The 20,542-nt window shown below is 39.8% G+C and overlaps 1 protein-coding gene and 1 pseudogene across 1 annotated transcript; one reads left to right on the top strand and one right to left on the bottom strand.

The window, feature by feature from the left end:
• Nucleotides 1-6,474: 6,474 nt before the first annotated feature.
• LOC101414441 (proline-rich protein 11 pseudogene) lies at nt 6,475-7,472 on the top strand (annotated as a pseudogene).
• Nucleotides 7,473-17,068: 9,596 nt separating this feature from the next.
• Nucleotides 17,069-19,114, bottom strand: LOC101411396 (neuropeptide Y receptor type 6). The gene has a single exon (XM_012522202.3). It carries the CDS (start codon nt 18,931-18,933, stop codon nt 17,818-17,820), a length of 1,116 nt encoding a protein of 371 aa, XP_012377656.1. The 5' UTR covers nt 18,934-19,114; the 3' UTR covers nt 17,069-17,817.
• Nucleotides 19,115-20,542: the final 1,428 nt, after the last annotated feature.

Here is a 20,542-nt window from a genome sequence, read left to right as displayed (position 1 = left end):
ATGTTCCTTTACGGTATAAATGGAAATAAAAAATCAAATTTTCTTCTATTAAAAAAAGTGTTATATAGGCAATATCACCCATATTCATATTTTACTTGAGATTTCGCTGTGTTATACAGTCCCAATGGTACATTTTTTAGCTTTCTTTCCAGCAATATACATGTCCTTAGACTTTCCCTTTCAAGCACTGTCATACCCATATAGTCACAAACTCCCTGATGTGCTCTCACCATTTCCATTCATTTCCAAAGATTTACAACCTTTTAACCAGTTCTGCACAGAGTAAACCTCAGATTTCCATTCTCTACCCTAATTCTACTTTCTGGTGATGTATATTTTATTTATTAATTCTATGATTTTACATAATATATTTAGGTCATAATGGTGTAATCATATAGTATTTGTCCTTTTTTTTTTTTTTTTAAAGATTTATTTATTTATTTAATTTCCCCCCCTCCCCTGGTTGTCTGTTCTTGGTGTCTATTTGTTGCGTCTTGTTTCTTTGTCTGCTTTTGTTTCTTTGTCCGCTTCTGTTGTCGTCAGCGGCACAGGAAGTGTGGGTGGCGCCATTCCTGGGCAGGCTGCACTTTTCTTTTCACGCTGGGCGGCTTTCCTCACGGGCGCACTCCCCGCGCGTGGGGGCTCCCCCACGCGGGGGACACCCACGCGTGGCACGGCACTCCTTGCGCGCATCAGCACTGCACATGGCCAGCTCCACACGGGTCGAGGAGGCCCTGGGTTTGAACCGCGGACCTCCCATATGGTAGACGGACGCCCTAACCACTGGGCCAAAGTCCGTTTCCCAGTATTTGTCCTTTTGTGTCTGGCTTGCTTCACTTAACAAAATGTCCTCCAGGTTCATCCATGTAGTCACATGCTTCACAACTTCATTGCTTCTTATCACTGCATAATATTCTATTGTGTATATATACTACAATTTGTTTATCCATTCATTGGTTAATGGATACCTAGGTTGTTTCCTACTTTTGGCAATCATGAATAATGCCTCTATGAACACTGGTGTGCAGATGTCTGTTCATACCTCTCCTCTCAGGTCTCCTGGGTATATACCTAACAATGGCATTGCTGGCTCACATGGCACATCTACATTCAGTTTCCTTAGGAACTGCCAAATAGGCCTCCAAAGTGGCTGTACAGTCTACATTACCACCAACAGTGAATAAGCATTTCTATATCTTCACATCCTCTCCAACATTACAGTTTTCCAACCTCTTAATAGTGGCCAATCTAATAGGTGTGAAGTGATATCTCACTGCAGTTTTGATTTGCATTTCCCTAATTGCTAGTGGTGTTGAACATTTTTTCATGAGTCTCTTCACCTTTTGTATTTCTTTTTTGGACAATTGCCTTTTCAAGTCTCATGCCCACATTTTAATCAGGTAGTTAGTCTTTTTATTGTCGAGTTGTATGATTTATTTATATATCACAGATATTAAACCCTTATTGGATATGTGATTTCCAAATATTTTCTCCCATTGAGTCAGCTGCCTTTTCACCCTTCTGACAAAGTCCTTTGAGGTGCAAAAGTGTTTTGTTTTGAGGAGGTCCCAATAAATAGGTTCTTTCGATGAGGTTACTTTAGTGAAGGTGTGGCCCATCTATATCAGGATGGGTCTGAATCCTATTACTGGAGTCCTTCATGAGCAGAATGAAATTCAGACACAGAGAGAAAGCGATGGGAAGAAGCCAGAAGTCAACAGAATCCAGAAAATCCAGGAGATGCCAGGTGCAGAAAAGCAAAGAACCAAGGATTGCCAGCAGCCAGCCCCAGAATGCTACAGATTTCTGAGAGAAAGCATTGCCTTGATGATGCCTGAATTCTGGTTTTCTTATAGCTTCAAAACCATAAGCCAAAAAGTTCTTGTTATTTAAGCCAACTCATTACATGGTATCTGATTTAGCAGCCAGGAAACTAAAACACTGTCAGTTTAACTGGAGTGAAAGGACCACATAAGGAGGATCAAGGTGTAAGATTTTCTTTGCTTTTTAATAATACAAGATTATTAAAATACACATAGTATAGGCCACTAAAAAACAAACAACGAAACAAAACAACAACAAAGACAGTGGTTGGTCCTTTTGTCTTGTTTTTCTGATCCAGACTCCGGGATTTTAAATTTTATATTTTTCTAACCTGTCTTTTGGGGTATGTGTTTGAGATGGGTATTATGCCAAGAAGGTAAAAGGTCAGAAAAAAACAACTTAGTTATGATGGAAAGAAGTTTTTTAATTATTCTGAACAAAGACTCTAAGGGAATGCTATTTGTAAGTTAATTAGCCCTTCTATAAGCACAAAAAATGGGGGTCACCTGGGGTAAAAATGTATTCATGAGAAGTGTCAAGGGTTGGGGGCCAATTAGAAAACTTTCATCTCCAGAATTTTATACGATGAAAAATCCTAGAGACAGAATGATAATCAGGAAATATTAGAAAGCCCTTCAGGAGACTTTGTGAGGGCTGTAGGCTGATAAATCTGAATTAAGATACAGATAGTCCCAAACATGTTATTATAGAGACACCCAGTACTTGATCATATCTGATTCTGTTCTCTTTCTGGGCACAGTGGAGGATTACATTTCCCCACTCCTTCCAGCTAGGAAGAACCATGTGAATAGTTCTAACAGGCTGTGAGAGAAAGTAATATGCATGTTACTTTTAGGCCAAAGCACTTAATTGTTAGTTTGAGACCCTTCAATTCTCCCTTTCCCTGCATTTATAACCAAGAGAGTCATGTGTTCCAGATGGTACAAGTTACAAGATGGCAGAGCCTCAGTAGTTTGGGTACCTGAGTGACTGTGTGGAGCAGAACTCCTTCCATCCTCAGATCCTGGCTGACCTGAGAGATTTAGTGCTGTTTATTGCCATAGCATATAGTAGTCTAGCCACAAACATATCCATCCTCTTAATGGCTCTCCTTTTTCTCCTCTCCTTTCTTGGGATTTAGAGAAAGTTTGTGTTCACCCCAAGACAGTGGAGAGAATGAGTTGCCGAGATAGGTTTGTTGTAAATTTTCATCTTTGTGGATGTTATAGTCTATCCTAGAGGGATCATGAGCTACAAATGCTGCTATCTGCCCAGATTTCCCCATGCTCCCCCTTGACTTAGATGGAAAGGTTTTTCCCTGAAAAGGCTTTTATTATTTATTTATTTTTTTAAAGATTTTATTTTGTTTCTCTCCCCTCCCCTCCGTTGTCTGCTCTCTGTGTCCATTCACTATGTGTTCTTCTGTGTCCACTTGCATTCTTGTCATGCAGCACCAGGAAACTGTCACTTTTTTTGTTGCATCATCTTGCTGTGTCAGCTCTCCGTGTGTGTGGTGACACTCCTGGGCGGGCTGTGCTTTTTTTCGTGTGGGGCGTCTCTCCTTGTGGGGCACACTCCTTGGGCATGGGGCACCCCTACATGGGGGACACCCCTGCATGGGACGGCACTCCTTACGTGCAGCAACACTGCACGTGGGCCAGCTCACCACACATGTCAGGAGGCCCTGGGTACCAAACCCTGGATCCTCCATATGATAGGTGGATGCTCTATCAGTTGAGCCATAACTGCTTCCCATGTAATAGTATCTTGTGATAAATTTCCATAATGACTAATGATGTTGAATGTCTCTTTTTTATTTTTTTAAAGATTTATTTATTTATTTCTCCCCCTTCCCTCCAGTGTCTGCTCTCTGTGTCCATTTGCTGTGTGTTCTTCTGTGTCTGCTTGTATTCTCATCAGGCAGCTCTGGGAACCGATCCCAGGACCTTCTGGAGTGGGAAAGAGGTAATCATTCTCTTGCACCACCTCAGCTCCCTGGTCTTCTGCATCTCTTTTTTTTTTTTTTATTTATTTATTTAATTCCCCTCCCCTCCCCTGGTTGTCTGTTTTCTGTATCTTTTTGCTGCGTCTTGTTTCTTTGTCCGCTTCTGTTGTCATCAGCGGCACAGGAAGTGTGGGCGGCGCCATTCCTCGGCAGGCTGCTCCTTCCTTCGCGCTGGGCGGCTCTCCTTATGGGTGCACTCCTTGCGCGTGGGGCTCCCCTACGCGGGGGACACCCCTGTGTGGCATGGCACTCCTTGCGCGCATCAGCACTGTGCATGGGCCCGCTCCACACGGGTCAAGGAGGCCCGGGGCTTGAACCGCGGACCTCCCATGTGGTAAACGGACGCCCTAACCACTGGGCCAAAGTCCATTTCCCAATGCATCTCTTATTGTCTCTCCTCTGTGTCTCTTCTTGTTGCTTCATCTTGCTGAGTCAGCTCTCCATGTGGGCCAGCACTACTGTGCTTGGCAGCGCTCCTGCATGGGCCAGCTCACCACACAGCTTGCCTTCACCAGGAGGCCCTGGGCATCGAACCCTAGATCTCCTATATGGTGGATGGGAGCCCAATTGCTTGAGCCACATCCGCTTCCCTTGAATGTCTCTTGATGTGCTTATTTTCCATCTGTATATCTTCTTTGGTGAAGTGTTGGTTCAAAATTTTTGCCTATTTAAAAAAATTGAGTTGCTTGTTTTCTTTTTACTGAGTTTGGAGAGTTTTTAAAAAATATTTTTTTCACAAGTCCTATATCACCTAAATGCTTTGCAAATATTTTCTCCCAGTCTGGCTTCTTTTCATTCTCTTAACAGTGTCTTTTGGGAGCAGAAGTTTTAAATTTTGATGAAGTCCAGTTTATCAATTTGTTCTTTGAAGAACGGTGTTTTTGGCATCATATCTAAGAAATCTTTGTCTAACCCAAGGTCACAATATTTTTTTCCTATGTTTTTTCTATATGCTTTATAGTTTTAGGTTTTACATTTAGATCTGTGATTGATTTAGAGTTAAGTTTTTTATATGGTGTGAGATATGAATCAAAGTTCTTTTTTTGCTTATGGAAATCCAATTATGACAGCTATTTGTTGAAGAATATTTTATGTGTAATTTTGTAAGTTAAAAAATCTCTACTACAGTAAAGATTGTTTATGCTTAAAGATTGTTAAACATAAAGATATGTTTATGCCTTAGAGCCCTGTTTATGTTCATAGAGGTCACTTAGCACTGTTCCTTTCATTTTACAGATAACAAAACAGGCTTAGATGAATGTGCCACACTGATGAAAGAGTTTGTTGATGTGGGAGGAGTAGGGGGGAGTTGGGGAGTGGGGTATATGGGTACCTCTTGTATTTTTTAATGTAACATTTTGTGTGATCTATGTAACTTTTAAAAAAGGACAATAAAAAAATTGCTAAAAAAAAAATAGGCTTAGAGAAGTGAAGTGATGTGCTCAAGGCCACGTAGCTAGCTGGTGCTAGATCCTGGCATAGGTCCTGGGTCTTTTGATTCTATGTCCATCAGTCTGTTCACTATGTTTTGTTGTCTTTTTATTTTACACTTGCAAGTAACCTTTCTTGGTATAATCATTCTGCTCAGTTTTCAGAGGAGAAGACTGAGGCCCAAGAGAAGATCATCATTTCAGAGACCATACTGCGAAGATGCTACTAACCTCTCAGATCTCGTCCTCTGTTAATTCTCCTCTCTTATTTTGCTTTGGTCTCCTTACTGTTCCTTGAATCCACTAGCACACTTCTGCCTTAGAGCCCGTGTACTTGTTCTACCCTCTCTCTGGACACACTTTCCTCAGCTATCTACATATCTTGTTTCCTTACCTTTTTTGGGTCTTTGCTCAAACATCACCTCAGCAAAACCTTCCTTGACTACTTATCGAAAATTGCAACCCCTCCAACAATCTGCACCTCTCTTCTCTGCCATATTCCGCAGTCAAATTGTAAAGCCAGGACCTATAGGGTAGGAAGAGAGTCTCTATTAGAGCAACATCAAGGTTGTACCTGAACGAGGGGGGAGAACATTAAAAAAAAAATTAGGGTTGAGCAAGAATGCTGAAAACAGCTTGAAATGATCTGTTTTCCTTCCCTCCTTCCCCTTTATCTTTAGGAACTTAAAGCCAACCATAGATTTTTTTCAGCCTAAATCTTTAATCTGTGGGCTGGGCCTGACCCATGTAAATTTATAGAAGAGCAGCCTCCTCAGGGCTTATGTAGGCATCCAAGATTTTGATATCACCACCATTTCTTAAGTCCCTTCTCTGTGTCAGGCACTGTACATATATTTTCTCTAATCCTCACAACAGTCCTATATGCCAGGAAATATTATCTCTCTTATGTAAACAAGAACCCAAGGGTCAAATAAGTTGAAGCTTGTATTAGTTCATGCAGTAAGTGGCAGGGCAAAGATTCAAATCCAGGGTTGTATGGCTCAAAACTGGGCTTTTCCCCACTATTCTCTGGTAATTTTTTTCCCCACTTTCTTGCCTGTCTCTCCCCACCTGGAAGTAATATCATCGGGTAATTACTAGAGGATAGGGGTTGTTTCAATTTCCTTGCATGCCATGCAAAGGGGTAGCATAGAATTTTGAATTTTTCTTTGTGGCCCGGACTCCCTCTAATCCCTAGGCTCTTCGAACAAAATCATGCCCAAATTCAAACTACAAAGAAGAAAGCAAAAAGCCAAAGCCAAAAGATTATTCAAGCAAAAAGCACCCTCTCACTTACAGTCCAAGTTAATTACAACTCCTCCTCCACCACCCTCACCAGAAAGAGTTTAAAAGTATTGAAAGACACCATCTTTCCATCCTGTATCTGCCACCAAGAACTTCACAGTTTAAAACAACAGTTTTGCATTCTGGAAAGTGAATTCAGCAAGCTCCAGGAAGCACTGAAGAACTTCTCAGAAAATTCTTGCCTAAGGTGTGGTCAAACGTGTCAGCTGAGTGGTAAATTTACAAATATGTCTGCTTGTGTTCTAACCACCCCTGGAGAATCCCAAGCTGCACTTCCTCCTACACAGCTACAGCCTGCTAGCCATCTTCCTGCTCCTCCACCTCCACCACCACCACCCCCACCTCCTTCACTACCTCCTCCTACACCACCAATAGCACCTTTGCTGCTCAGAAAAGCAGATCGCACTAAAGCACTTGAGGTTGAACCTTTAAAAAAAGACATACCTATGCAGATAACAGTTAAAGAGCTACTGCCTGTGAAGCTAAGGAAGACACAGAGTTTTGATGAAAAGAGCAAGCTTGTACCATCACTGAAGACACCATATCCTCTAGTTACCATCTCTGATCTGCAACGTGTTACCCTGAAACCTAACTCCAAAGTGCTATCAACTCGAGTCACAAATGTCTTAATTACTCCTGGTAAAAGCCAGATAGATCTGCAGAGACTGCTTAGAAAAGTCAATGTAGAGAGGAGCCCAGGTAGAACCCCTCTTACCAATAAAGAAAATATAGAAACAGGAAGTGGACTGAACCCAGTGATGACCCAAGCCTTGAAGAGAAAGTTTCAGCTGGCTCATCCAAGAAGACCAACTCAAACTCTGCCGCTTTCTACCAGTAGCCTTGATGAGCAAAACCGATGTCACCTCTGCCTAATACCATGTGATGATTCATAAAATATACAGATAAAAATACCCTAAATCCATTTTTCATGTTTAGTATGTATAAATAATTATACTAATATATAATTCCATTTTAAGAGTGGGAAGTATACGGAGTTCACAAATAATGTTGTATAAAAAGTGTTTATATATTTTCTAGTTTGCATGATTGATAAGAGAACCAAATGGGAAAATGCAATCTCCAAAGAGATTGAAATTACCCAATTTAAATTGGAGAGGTTATTCAGATTTAACTAGTTAACTAGTTTGAACTAGACAGGTGAAGCTTTGACAGTAAGAAAACAGGCTGGTTCCTGTTTATCTTGGTTACTGCCCTGTCTAATGTAATCTTCCATTGTAATGGTTCTTCTTGGGTAACTGAAAGGAAAAGTATTTAATCTATAAGGCTCGTTCATTCATTAAGCCCTACACACTTGATCAAGGCCCTCTAGATTTTATTTCTTTTCACTACAAATAATTAAGAGATAATACCATCCCCATCCAAACACAACTATTTTCCAAAAGGATTTAAAGCAAAAGGCCCAATGTAACCTAGCTCATTGAGGTTATATCTGGCTCATTGAGGTCTGAAATATTCCTTATTTTTATATCTGCCTTCCACATTCATGTAGCTAAATATAAGTTTCATGAAGAGTTCAACATGAAACTCATATTTTCCACCATGCCCCAGCAAGGATCCCCTAAGGTCCAGAGCAGGGCCCTGTGAGGGCTGTTTCCCTGTCGTAGCCACCCTGTGGATTCAGCAACAGTGGTAATGCACACCTCCCTAGATTTCGTTCTTTCCTGCCAGTCTAGGGTTGCCAGTTCAGCAAACAAAATGCATGATGCCCAGTTAAATTTGAGGTTTGAATAAACAATGAGTAATTTTTTAGTGTAAGTATGTCCCAAATATTGCCAGGGACAAATTTATACTACAGCGTTGTTCACTGTTTATCTGAAGTTCATATCTAACCAGGCATCATCTATTTTATCTGGCAATTCTATCAATCAGGTCTGTACAAAGTTGCCAGTATTTCTAGGAGCCCCAGTTTGCCAGTCATGATGTATATGTGCTGCCGAAGCGAGCACTGCCAGTCATGTCTGTTCAGCCATGGTCACTACTCTAGCTTTAGCCAGGACGTCTATCACATGTATGCTAAACTATCGTGGAGAAAAGGGAACTCTTACATGCGTGTGACTGAAGATGCAGGGTTAGCTTTGAGCTAGTAACCTCTGCAATTCCAAGAATAAGAATAGCGGCTCCTCACTGATATTAAACAATGGGTTTCAGAGTTTCACTGAACTTTCTAGTTCAACAAGAAGTTAACTACATAGATGATATCTTTGAAATATTCCCAGGTTAGTTTAGACTAAAAAGATATTTTAGCAATTTCCCTGAAATGCTTAGATTTCCACAGATAACTATTGCTCTGAGATGTCAAATAAAGTGTTGTTGGAAAGTTGCAAGGCTATGAAGCAGACCTGGGGACAATGTTTAGCACCTAAACCTGTTTAAGAGATCTACATTTATGTTTACAACACACTTATGAATGAAACTAAACAAATGGTAAAGTTGAGACATCTAATTCTAGTAAAAGTTTTTTTTTTAACTGTTAGCTACATTTATATTATGTAAGAATAAAGGGAATGATCTTTGAGACTAAAGCTGTTGAGTTATTGTAAGAGAAAAATATTTTGTGGGGTACTTATAATATTCCTAAAGCATCATGCACTGTATCATTTTAATTTAAGTGATTTGATCCTTCTCATGGGATAAAGGTTCATAGGAAAAATGCTACAGAAGTCTTATAGAGAAACATTTGCAAAGCTGCCACTCTGCCAGTATTAAAATGTATTCTACCTTGCTTCTTGTACTAATTTTTATGACAGATTTTATATCTTACACATTTGAGGATTCTGTAAGTGCTATGGCTTCATTAAACTATTGCTTAAGATTGCTTCCAATGCTATTTTGGGACTGAAAGATAAACAAAAAATAAACAACCAAGATATACCTAATTATGTTTTAAAATAAAGCTTAATAAAAAATACTTAACAATGGGAATTTATTTGCTCACGGTTTTGAGGCTAAGAGAAAATCTACAATAAGGCATTATCAAGATGATGCTTTCTTCCTGAAGACTGGCATTTTAGGGCTGGCTGCCAGTGATCCTTGGTCCCAGGCTCCTCTATCACATGGCAATGCACTTGGTGGCCTCCTCTGGCCTCTTCATTGTCTTCCAAGTTCTGCTGAATTTTAGCTTCTTGCTTCCTGTGACTTTCTCTCCGTTTGAATTGCATTCAGCTTATAAAGGACTCCAGAAATAGGATTAAGACTCATTCTGATTGACGTGGGCCACACCTTAACTGAAATAACCTCATCAAAAGCTCCTACTTACAATGGGTTCACACCCGCAGGAACAGATTAAGTTTAAGAACATGTTTGTCTGGGATGCAAAGAGCTCCACTCCACAATAGCAGGGAACAGGCTTTTCCCAACATCATCTCCATATCTCCTTTAAAAAGGAAAAAGGAGGACAGCAAGAATTCCTTTTCCAAAGATGGCAGAACTAAGGCACAGAGGGGTTAAGTGACACGCTTATGGCTACAAATTAAGTCTAAGGAAGAGTTTGGATTAGAATTCCAGGACTCCTGGCTTTGAGGGACATAGTCTGACAATCATGTCCCATCAAGACCAGAGACAATTTTATAGTGGGTTCTGAAAGTGTGAGCAGGTGGATACTCTTTGTAGCTTCTCAGAAGTATAAAAGCAAGCATCTGAGAGCTATGAGCAGTTTCCCACCATTTGCTCTGGAGAGGATTTGAAATTCTTTCACATAATACTGCAGGCCTAGATTCCATGGATTTATTGACTTCAGACTCTTTGCACCAGATGTCCAGCATTTTCATTAGGCTATAAAATTAGACTTAACATCTGCTCTGACGTCTCCAGGCTGAAGCTTTTCCAGAAGCAACTTTGGGATCCTAGATTTGTATCTCTTCTCTTAATACCCTGAAATCAGAGACAGAGGGGATTTTTTCTTATGTGTGAGGACGGGCTTTGTGTGAAAACTTTCACAAAGTAGCCCGTGGTTACGGCAGGCATAATTTAAGCTAGACCTTGTCTCTAAGAGCCCACAAGGCTGTTGCTGAAGTTCTTCAGTTTGGGGTGGCTGAGAGGGTGCTTATTCCGTGTAGCAGGATGAATGAGAACCATTTGGGCACCCATTCCCCTGGAAAGTTTTCATCTGAACTGGCAAGGCGTAATGGTAGAGCAGATGGAGTTGTTGGTTACTGCTAGCCAGTGATGCTGGGCTTCAGCTACAGCTTTGAAATTTTTACCAATTTGTAGAGTCTTTCTCAGTGATCATGAACTCCTTGGGTTTTCCAGCTCCTGGGAGGGAACTAAGGAATTGGCTCCTGATGGAGAGGCACAGGCTCTCATGTCTAACCATGTTGTAAATTCCTGGATGACTGCCAGTCCTCCTTCAATGAATATATTCCTCCAGAATAGGGACCCAATCTTACTTTTTTGTTTATTCCACATCAAATATAAAACCTGGCAGGGACTCAGTAAATGATAGTTGAATGAATGAATGAAAGAGAGTGGGATTTTTTTCAGTGACTTAAAGCAACAAAAATTTACTATCTTAGAGTTCTCATGGTCAGAAATCTGAAATCAGTTTCACTGAGCCAAAGTCAAGGTTTTGGAAACCCTTGTTCCTTCTGGAAGCTCTGAGGGGAGAATCCATATCCATGCCTTTTTGACCTTCTAGTGGTCACCTATATTCCTTTGCTTGTTGCCCCTTCCTCCATCTCCAAAGACCATCACTTCAATCTCTGCCTCCTTTATCACATCGCTTTCTCCTCTAGGACTCCTCTTGCATCTTATAAAGAGCACTGTGATTACATCAGGCCTACCTGGCTAATCCAGGATAATGAGAATGGTATTTAGAGATAACAAATCAGGATTTACCATTTATGACTTAACTAATCCAGCTTCCTCATCTGTACACTGGAGCAACATTTTCAGGATTAAGTGAGTTAATGAATTGAGGAACAAAGTGAATGCTAGATCGCCATTTGGATGCCATGATTCAGTTAACACAATCTGAGATGCAGAATCACAGAATTACAAAGGTGTTTAGAGAGCAACTAGTCTTTCCTCAGTCTGGTTAAAACCTAATAATCCTTTAGGTCTCAGTGTAAAAATTATTTCTTATAGGAATTTTCTCTTATCCACTTCTCTTGACCCCATTCTTCCTGGACTAGGAACCTTCATACCTCCGACTAGGTGCCTTCATAATACTGTATTTTCTTTGTTTTAGCACTTATCAAAACTTATTGTAACTTTTTCACAGGTTATCACCTCTGACAAATTCCTTGAAGGCAGGGATCGTGTCAATTTTGATGAACTATTGTATTTAAGCACGAAGTAAGTGCTTATTAAATATTTATTGGGGAAGCAGACTTGGCCCAATGGACAGGGCGTCCGCCTACCACATGGGAGGTCTGCTGTTCAAACCCCGGGCCTCCTTAATACGTGTGGAGCTGGCCCATGTGCAGTGCTGATGCACGCAAGGAGTGCTGTGCCACGCAGGGGTGTCCCCTGTGTAGGGGAGCCCCACGGGCAAGGAGTCCTGGAAGGAGAGCCACCCAGCGTGAAAGAAAGTGCAGCCTGCCCAAGGGTGGCACCACACACATGGAGAGCTGACACAACAAGATGACGCAACAAAAAGAAACATAGATTCCCGTGCTGCTGATAAGGATAGAAGTGGTCACAGAAGAACACACAGCAAATGGACAGAGAGCAGACAATGGGGGCAGGGAGGGAGGGGGGAGAAATAAATAAAAAATAAATCTTTAAAAAAAAAAGTGAATTAAGGATTTTTAAAAAATTAAAAAATTAAAAAAAAACTAATTATTGAACAAATAATTGAATGATTGGATGGATTTTGTAGTTAAGGAATCTGAAGTTTTGGAAGAGTAAGTGATTTGCCCAATATCCAGGCTAGCGCCAGGTCTTTTGACTCCTTTACCACAGCTGCCTCAGAGACAGGCACTTTGGTTTCTTAGTCATTTCTAATTTTTTGTCTTTTTTCTCCACCTAAAAAATTATACAAATAATATAAGTTCCTAATAGAATAATTAGAAGATAAGAAAAGCATATAGACAAAAATACAGAGATGGGGAGGGAGGTTAGAAAGCAATATGGAACAAAATGAAATAAATAAAGACAGGTTACTCAAAGCCCTATCACGTGGCCATAAACATTGTTAACATTTTTGAATATTTCCTTTCAGACATTTTCCTAGGTGCTTCCTATGCACACAGGTATACACACATACATTAAGATATTTGTCTTTGTTTTCAAGTTAAGAAACTAGAAAATAGAGAGGTGTATAACTTGAATCATCAGAAGTCAGGCTATCTGGAGACAGGGTCGAGGAGTCAGGAACACTGCTACTGCTGAAAAGCGGAAGGCATTTTCTAGGATCCCAGAAGGAGGAAAAATGCCCCCAAATAAAAAATTTTTGCTTTTAGGCTTTATGTTCCCTCGTCAGAGATGAATTTGGCTCACTGAAGAAATAAAGTTCTGTCTGCCTTGGTCTTTTATAGAGAGAATTTGGTTTCTCTTCTGGTAGAGTCATAATGGGGCCCGCTATCCAGGAGGCTGGTTGCTCTGGAAGGCTGGCCTTTCATCTCTAAATGCTGGGTGCTCCAAGAACCTATTAGTTTAGTTAATGAGAACATAAGAGAGCATTTCCTTCAAGTCCCAGGACCTGCCAAATTGGTGCACTCTCATTGGCATAATTGGCAAACGACAGTGGAGCCATAAAAGTGCATTTTGTCTCTGAGCTTCCCCTGTGGCTAAGCTCGGTTGTGCTCCTGTCAGTGCAGGTTTCCTGAGCACTGGTCTTATGGATAGGATCCTGGTTGAATTAAGTTAAACTGATATCTCAAATTACTTTAAAATGTATCACATATTTTCATTTTCAAAAGTTCTAATTTAATATAAGGTCTGATTCTAAAATTCCATTTGTAGGTTTGGCATTCTTCTTCTTCAGATTCTGAGTGCAGAGAGTATAAGGCCCCACTTATTCAGATCCACAAGCCATTTCTAAGCTAAGGTTTGTTATCCCCAGGTGTTATTCTCCTTCTGCATTCTACAAGTGTTTATTGAGTTCCCACTTTGTGCCGTATGCTGTACTTGGCACTGGCACCATGACACATCCTCGCCTTCAAGGAGTTCATGTCTGGTGAAACGCATGTGAGCAGTCCTTTATGGTACAATGTGATAAGTATACACAGGGATCAACGGGAGCAGTGACTAGAGGGTCCCAATAGCCTTGGGGTGGGTCAGAGAAAGTTGTTAGGAATTTTTTAAGTGAAGTCTTAAAGGACACAGGATTTCATGGTTTATTGACATAACTATAATCTCTCTGAAATTAGGATTATATTTTATATTCTCATTGGATAATTCATAAAACAGGTTTGAAAACACTCAGACTTTCAATAAGTAATTACTGCCTTCGCTACTCTCAACTTTCTTTTAGGCAGCTTCCAACCCACTCAGAAGGAAGGTGTTCAAAACCAGGGCATTGAATTACCCTTCCAGAATACTGTAAACTCTTCAAAGCCTTTACTTGACCACAAACTCTTTTAAGATATGTCTTACACTTTTTCTATACTTAGTATAGTGTTAAGTACATAGTACATGTTTAATATCTTTTTCTTTATTGTTCTACAAAAATAACCAAAGCTCACAGGAAGAGAGGAATGACTCTTTCCATTGGATGGCGAGGGGATATTCTTCAACCTCAGCACAGAGGGGAGAACACGATATAAAAGGTGAACATCTTTCCACCTCTTTTTTGAGTTGAAGCTTCATACATTGCTGTTTTATCAAGTATTTGCACTATTTTAATAATATCACATATTCCATTGCAAAAAATTTCATATATATTTAAATCACATTTAGACATTTTTAAATTTTATTTTGAATATATTCAGAATTTATAAAGAAATCCTTCAACTTAACAACAAAAGACAAACAAGAAAATGGGCAAGACTTGAATAGGCATCTCTCTGAAGAAAGTATTCAAAAGGCCAGAAAACAGATGAAAAGGTCATTAGCCAGGCCATTAGCCATCAGGGAAACGTAAATCAAAACCACAATGAGAAACCATTTCACAGCCATTAGAATGACTACTATTAAAAACAAACAAACAAACAAACAAACAGAAAATAGCAAGTGTTGGAGAGGATGTGGAGAAATAGGAGCATTCATGGCTGGTGGTAATCTAAAATGGTGCAGCCACTGTGGACGACAGTGTGGTGATTCCTCAGAAAACTAAGTATAGAACTATCAATGACCAGGCAATCCCACTATTCGGAATATAGTCAAAAGAATTTAAAGTAGGAATTCAAATAGATATTTTCACACCAATGTTCATAGAGGCGTTATTCTCAATTGCCAAAAGATGGAAACAACTTAAATGTTCACCAATTGATGAATGGATAAATAAAATGTGGAATATATACATAAAATGGAATATTATTCAGCCATTAAAAGGAATGAAGTCTTGATACATATGACAACATGAATGAACCTCAAAAACATCATGTTGAGTGAAATAACCAGACACAAAAGGACAAATGTTGTATGATCTCACTGATTTGAAACATTAGAATAAGCAAACTTATAGAGTCAGAATATAGAATACAGGTTACCAGGGGATGGGGTGGGAATGGGAATGAAAAGTTAAGGCTTAAAATGTGCACGTTTCCTCTTTGGAATGATGGAAATGTTTTTATAATGATGGTGGTGATGGTAGTACAATATTGTGAATGCAACTAATGGCACTGGAACATATATCTGAATGTGATTTAAAGGGGGAGATGCTAGATTGTATATATGGTGACGATAACATTTTTAAAAAATACATGCAGTAACACTCTACGAATAGTGAACCTTATGTCAAACCATGGACTATAGTTAATAGTACATTATAAAAGTGTGCTTTCATCAGTGGTAACAAATTTTCCACACCATTTCAAGGTGTTGGTGGGGTGGTATATGGGAATCCTATATTTTATGCATGATTATTCTGTAAACCCACAACTTCTCTAATAAAGAAAAAATTTAAAAAATAATTTAAAAAACAGGCAGAAGGAAAATTTAGGGGACTTGATGCAAGGATATTTTAGCATTTTCTCATTCAGCTTGGTTTACTGGACAGATGTATTCAGAGTAGTTAATTTACTCATTTTGTGAGTAATAGTCTTTTCTGGAAACTTTTGAAGATGTGAGATATTACTCTCAGTTCAATATGGTTTGAGCTCAGCAGATAGAAAAGCAGGTCTTCTGAGGCTGTCTAGGGGAACCTGTGTTTCCAGGGCTTTCTCAAGCAGATCCTTAGAAGGGAGAATACAGGCCTGGGGAGAGGCAAGTGAGAAAACAGGGCTCTATTTCACTCTGCCAGGAGACTAAAGAGTAGACCAACTGGTGTGAAATACCCATGAAGTGCAGAAACAGGAAAGGTGACTTTCCTGGAATCTTTCCATATTTCCTTTCATATATGATTTTACCACCTCTGGGCCCCCATGACGTTTGTTTTCTATTTCCATTATCCCTTCTTACATAAAACTGTGTTGCCTCTCTGTCAGACACACATTTTTGAAGGGTAGAGGCATGTATTTAAAAATGCATTTAATTTACTACTTTTTTGAGGTAAAAATAACCCAAGAAAGACTATTATTGATACATGATATCATTAGTGACTCTTGTCTCATTAGAAGTCAAGAAAAGTTTAAAAGAAAAGACAAAATGGCTTTACAGAAGGAAATAGCTCTTACCAAGGAGCCAGAAAGAATGCCATAATATTTAATCATAGATTTGACATCTCTACTGGATGCTTGGGGTGGATGTGAGGCTTAGATGAAACTGGATATATGTGGAGGGGGGTGGAGAATGGAGTGGTATCAGAGTTTTATGTCCTTTTCAGGTTTCAGTGGTTTGGTTGCTATAATTTTAGTAATGGCAACTAGAATCAACATATCTTACCAACTAAGTAAAATATCATGTTGGATCTTAACTTTAGAACTAACCACTGTTAGAACAGAGAGAAAGGTCATTTAGGGTAGAGTGTGACTCCTCCCTGGGCTACAGGGCTGCAACCCTGTACCTTTAGGATTCTAACCAGAAAAAATTTGAAGTTGTATTTTAGACAAGAGCTTTTATTTGCAGCCAATCCTGTGGGACTGTTACATTTTATTTCATTTGCGTGTCTTGCACTTTTCTTGATCATGAATCTCAAAATGATGTAACAGAATAGAAATCCTGGGGAGGAGGGAAAAGAGAGAGTGTGTGTGTAAGAGAGAGAGTATGAAAGTGAGAACAAGAAAGGGAGAGAGGGAAAAAAGATTTCAGATATTAGGAGGGGAAAATATGAAGGCTGAAACACAAGAGAAAGGTCACAGGTGTTCAGAGAAATATTATGTTTTATTCAAAAGAAAGAAGAAAAGACAGCTACGTTTTTAGCAAATAAGCTGCAGTTCACATTTAATAAGTATAAGGAGATTTATCTAAAGCCAGTCATGATTTAGTAAAAATCATTGAGCTAATGGTTATTTGAATAGTACCTTAATATCATTTGTGAAAATTATCTAGCTGATTCCTCTCTGTAAGTACTTTGTGGGGATGAGGGATACTTTTGAAGTGTTTAAATCATAAGATATGAGGTTTTAAAAAATCTGGGGTTGATTATAAAATTGCTATTGATGAAGTCCTTCATACCCAATGATAGCGTCATGACCCCTACTTAATATACATAAAGAATTAGGGATAAAAAAACATTTTTGTAATGAAAGCTCCATTTACATTGGCTACTACTAAGTTAGTTGAAGTAACTTCTAGCGTAAGTGGAGTGCTAAAGTGTTTGTAACCAGTTCTAGAAAAGGTCTAATAGCACTGTCAGTGAAGAAAATGTATTATCATAAACTAGAGAATCAAATCTTATTCAGGCATGAGAATTAATTATACTTACAATACTTAGTTTAAATATTAAAACTATTCCTTCAACTTCCAATCCTTTAACTAATTTGGTAACTAATAAATTGTGAGAGGGGCCTTTCTGACTATGCTAATTAATTGAATAGTTACATGGGTGAGAGTTACAGGTTCCATATCTGAAAGTGGTTCAATGCTAAAGACATACAGTATTGTTTTTACTAGGCATACTGTTAGTAATAACTTTCGTGGCTATTCCATTAAATAACAGGATCTGGGGGCTCGTTGCCCAGCCATCAATGCTGCTTGCCTCTCCCTGGCCTCACTGTGGTCATTTGTAGCAGCATTAGGTATTACCAATTTTTATATACCTGTTGGTGTGTGAGCCAATTTTAAAGACCCTTTGGATTCATCTGTGTGCACAGTGGAGATGGCAATGTTTTCATATTTTTCCCGAGGTGCAAAGCACCAGCAGTGGTGAACAAGCACCACCAGATCCTTCTGGAAATTTTTGTTGAGAAAACCATAAAAGAGAGGGTTTATACATGTAGAAACCATAGCAACCAAGTGGCAAACTACAAATACCAGGTCATGGTGGCAGCTCATCAGCACCTCATGATACCAGTCGAAGATGACATTGAAGATGTTCAAGGGTAGCCAGCAGGCCCCAAAAGTCACCACGATGGAAATCAACATCGTGTTGATCCGCTTATTCTCACTGAGCCGGCTCTCGTTTTCCCTCTTCTTGTCTACCTTCCCGTTTCTCCTGCGGAGGCAGATAACAATCTTCAGGTAGCAGATGAGAATGAAGCCCAGAGGGACACAATACTGGAGCATAAACAGGGAGGTAGTAAAGAGGAGCTGGCTCATTTTGGAGGGCCATTTCTCCACACAGGCGACTGGGTGGGTGTAGAGGTCAGCGGGGAGAGAGAGGTTGCGGAAGGGTTCATCAGTGAGATGATAGGACAGGAAGAAAGGAATGGACAACAGAAGAGAAAACAGCCAAATCAATGTGATACCCCAGTAGGCATGAGACACACTGGGCTTCCAGCCGCGGGGGTTCACAATCAGCTGGTATCTTTCAATAGCAATTAACACAAGTGTGAATATGGACACAGAGATGGAGACGCTCTGCACGTAAGAGGTCAGTTTGCACATGACACCCCCAAATATCCAGTGATCCATCACAGTGTAGATGACAGTAAAAGGGATGCACATGACACAAACCAAGATGTCAGAGAGAGAGAGGTTGGCAATCAATATATTGGTGACGTTCTGAGCTTCTCTCTGCTTCTTAAAGATGATGATAATGAGGGAGAGGTTTCCAAAAAGTCCCATGATTAAGACCACAGTATAGGTTATGAGTAGTAGGAGTAAGGCAAGAGAAGGGGGTCGACAAGACTCAAAGTAGAAAAACGCAGAGTTGTTGCTTTTTGCACTGGATTTGTGAGATGCTGTACGGCTTAGGGAAAGTTCCATTTTGTCAGGCTGTAAGGAGAGCTTTTCTAAGCTCACTTGTATTTTGTATTTGTATTTTTAAGCTTGTATTTTGGCCATCAGTTCTTGGGAAGCTCTTTGCTCTGAGGCTTCCAATGAGTAATCGGTAGATTTTAATCTTCCTTGAACTCTGTAGGTGCTTGATGGAAAGGTGGTTGCCTTGGGCATGTGGTTGAGACCCTGAAAAACCAAACAGAATCCAGAATATTAATGTGAGCCTTTAAAATCTAGATAATCCATTAGATAGGCTGTTGTCTCTGTGAGGACATAGACAGATATTCAAAGGATCTCTTTGTAATGTTTCCTTTCTCTCATCCCAGGGTGTTTTATTTGTCGCATCTGTACAGCCTTTAGAACCAGTGAGGCAGGGAATGTGACAACGGCCTGTTAACTGTATAGGGAAACTCAAAGATAGGTTTCCCATCACTATTTCCTCCTGGGTTTTGTGGGTTTTTTTTCTTTCACAGTCATCTGGGATTACACCCACATACTCCAGTGGACTGGGTAAGGATTGTGGTGTGCAGACTGGAGCACTGTCTTTGGAATTGGGTTCCAATTAGAGCATCATTAATTGCTGTGTATATGACTTGATATGTCACTTATACCTCCCCTCAGTTTCTTCATCAGTAAAATGGAGATAAATAACACCTGCCTGAGTTGTCATGAGGATTAAATGAAATCAAGCAACTGAATGTATTCCTTTGTCCAAACATAGAGCACATAATAGGTGCTCAAAATATATATTGAATAAAATCTGACTGCTCCAACTGCCCAGAGCTAGTCCACAGTCTGTAGTCTGAGGGATGCAATCAAAGAACTTGCCAATTATGGAATAACATATGCTTTCCCTTCTTTTCACTTCCTCCACTCTCTGGGGCTAAAGGTACGCTCACTGCACTGGGCACACTGCACAGGTCTGGGATCAAGGCATGGCACCGGTGCCTAGTGGCCTCTTATTCAGAACTGGCTTCATTTAGGAAGCACTCCTCCAGTTGTCCCTTCCTCCATGTCCCTTCTTCTTCTGACTTTGAGTCCTTGTCCCATGGCTCACCACGGGTTGGGATGGTCATATTCAGTGGGATTGTTCTTACAATAATACACAAAAGACATGATGGACTCTCACCATTCTGTGTACTGAGGTTTCTGACCCAGATAGGGCACATTGAAAGAGGCAGACAAAGAAAAAACAGATATACTCCTCATCTTGGTTTATTCTTTAGGAATTTGAGGAAAACAACATGAAAAACACTGATAAAGGGAATGGTGCTATAAGAAATGAAAGAAATGAACTATTTGCTGTTTCAAATTACCTTGGCTTGCTCTTACATTCTCCTTGAGTTCAAAGGTTCAACAGAGTCTTAATGGAAAGAAAGAATAGTTGCTATGTCTGTTATGGTTTCAACAATAGATACCACAATGATGAAGACCATAAAAATCCCACAGATGAATAGAAACTGTTGATAAAGACTGTATATTTTATAAATAAAGACCAAAGGAACTGCTCTGTGGCTCGGATGAGATGTGGTGAGAAGGAGAAATAACAAAATTTTTAAACAGTGGTACTCAAAATGAAGGTTTAGGGTCTGGGTGA

Source organism: Dasypus novemcinctus, chromosome 2 (genome assembly GCF_030445035.2).
Source record: "Dasypus novemcinctus isolate mDasNov1 chromosome 2, mDasNov1.1.hap2, whole genome shotgun sequence".
Taxonomy (NCBI): Eukaryota; Metazoa; Chordata; class Mammalia; order Cingulata; family Dasypodidae; genus Dasypus; species Dasypus novemcinctus.
The sequence above is the reverse complement of the archived record's forward strand: the minus strand, read 5'-3'. Positions and strand labels throughout refer to the sequence as shown.

Bases quoted from the DNA above. Each gene is read 5' to 3' on its own strand.
- LOC101411396 (XM_012522202.3), bottom strand. From the start codon at position 18,933: ATGGAACTTTCCCTAAGCCGTACAGCATCTCACAAATCCAGTGCAAAA.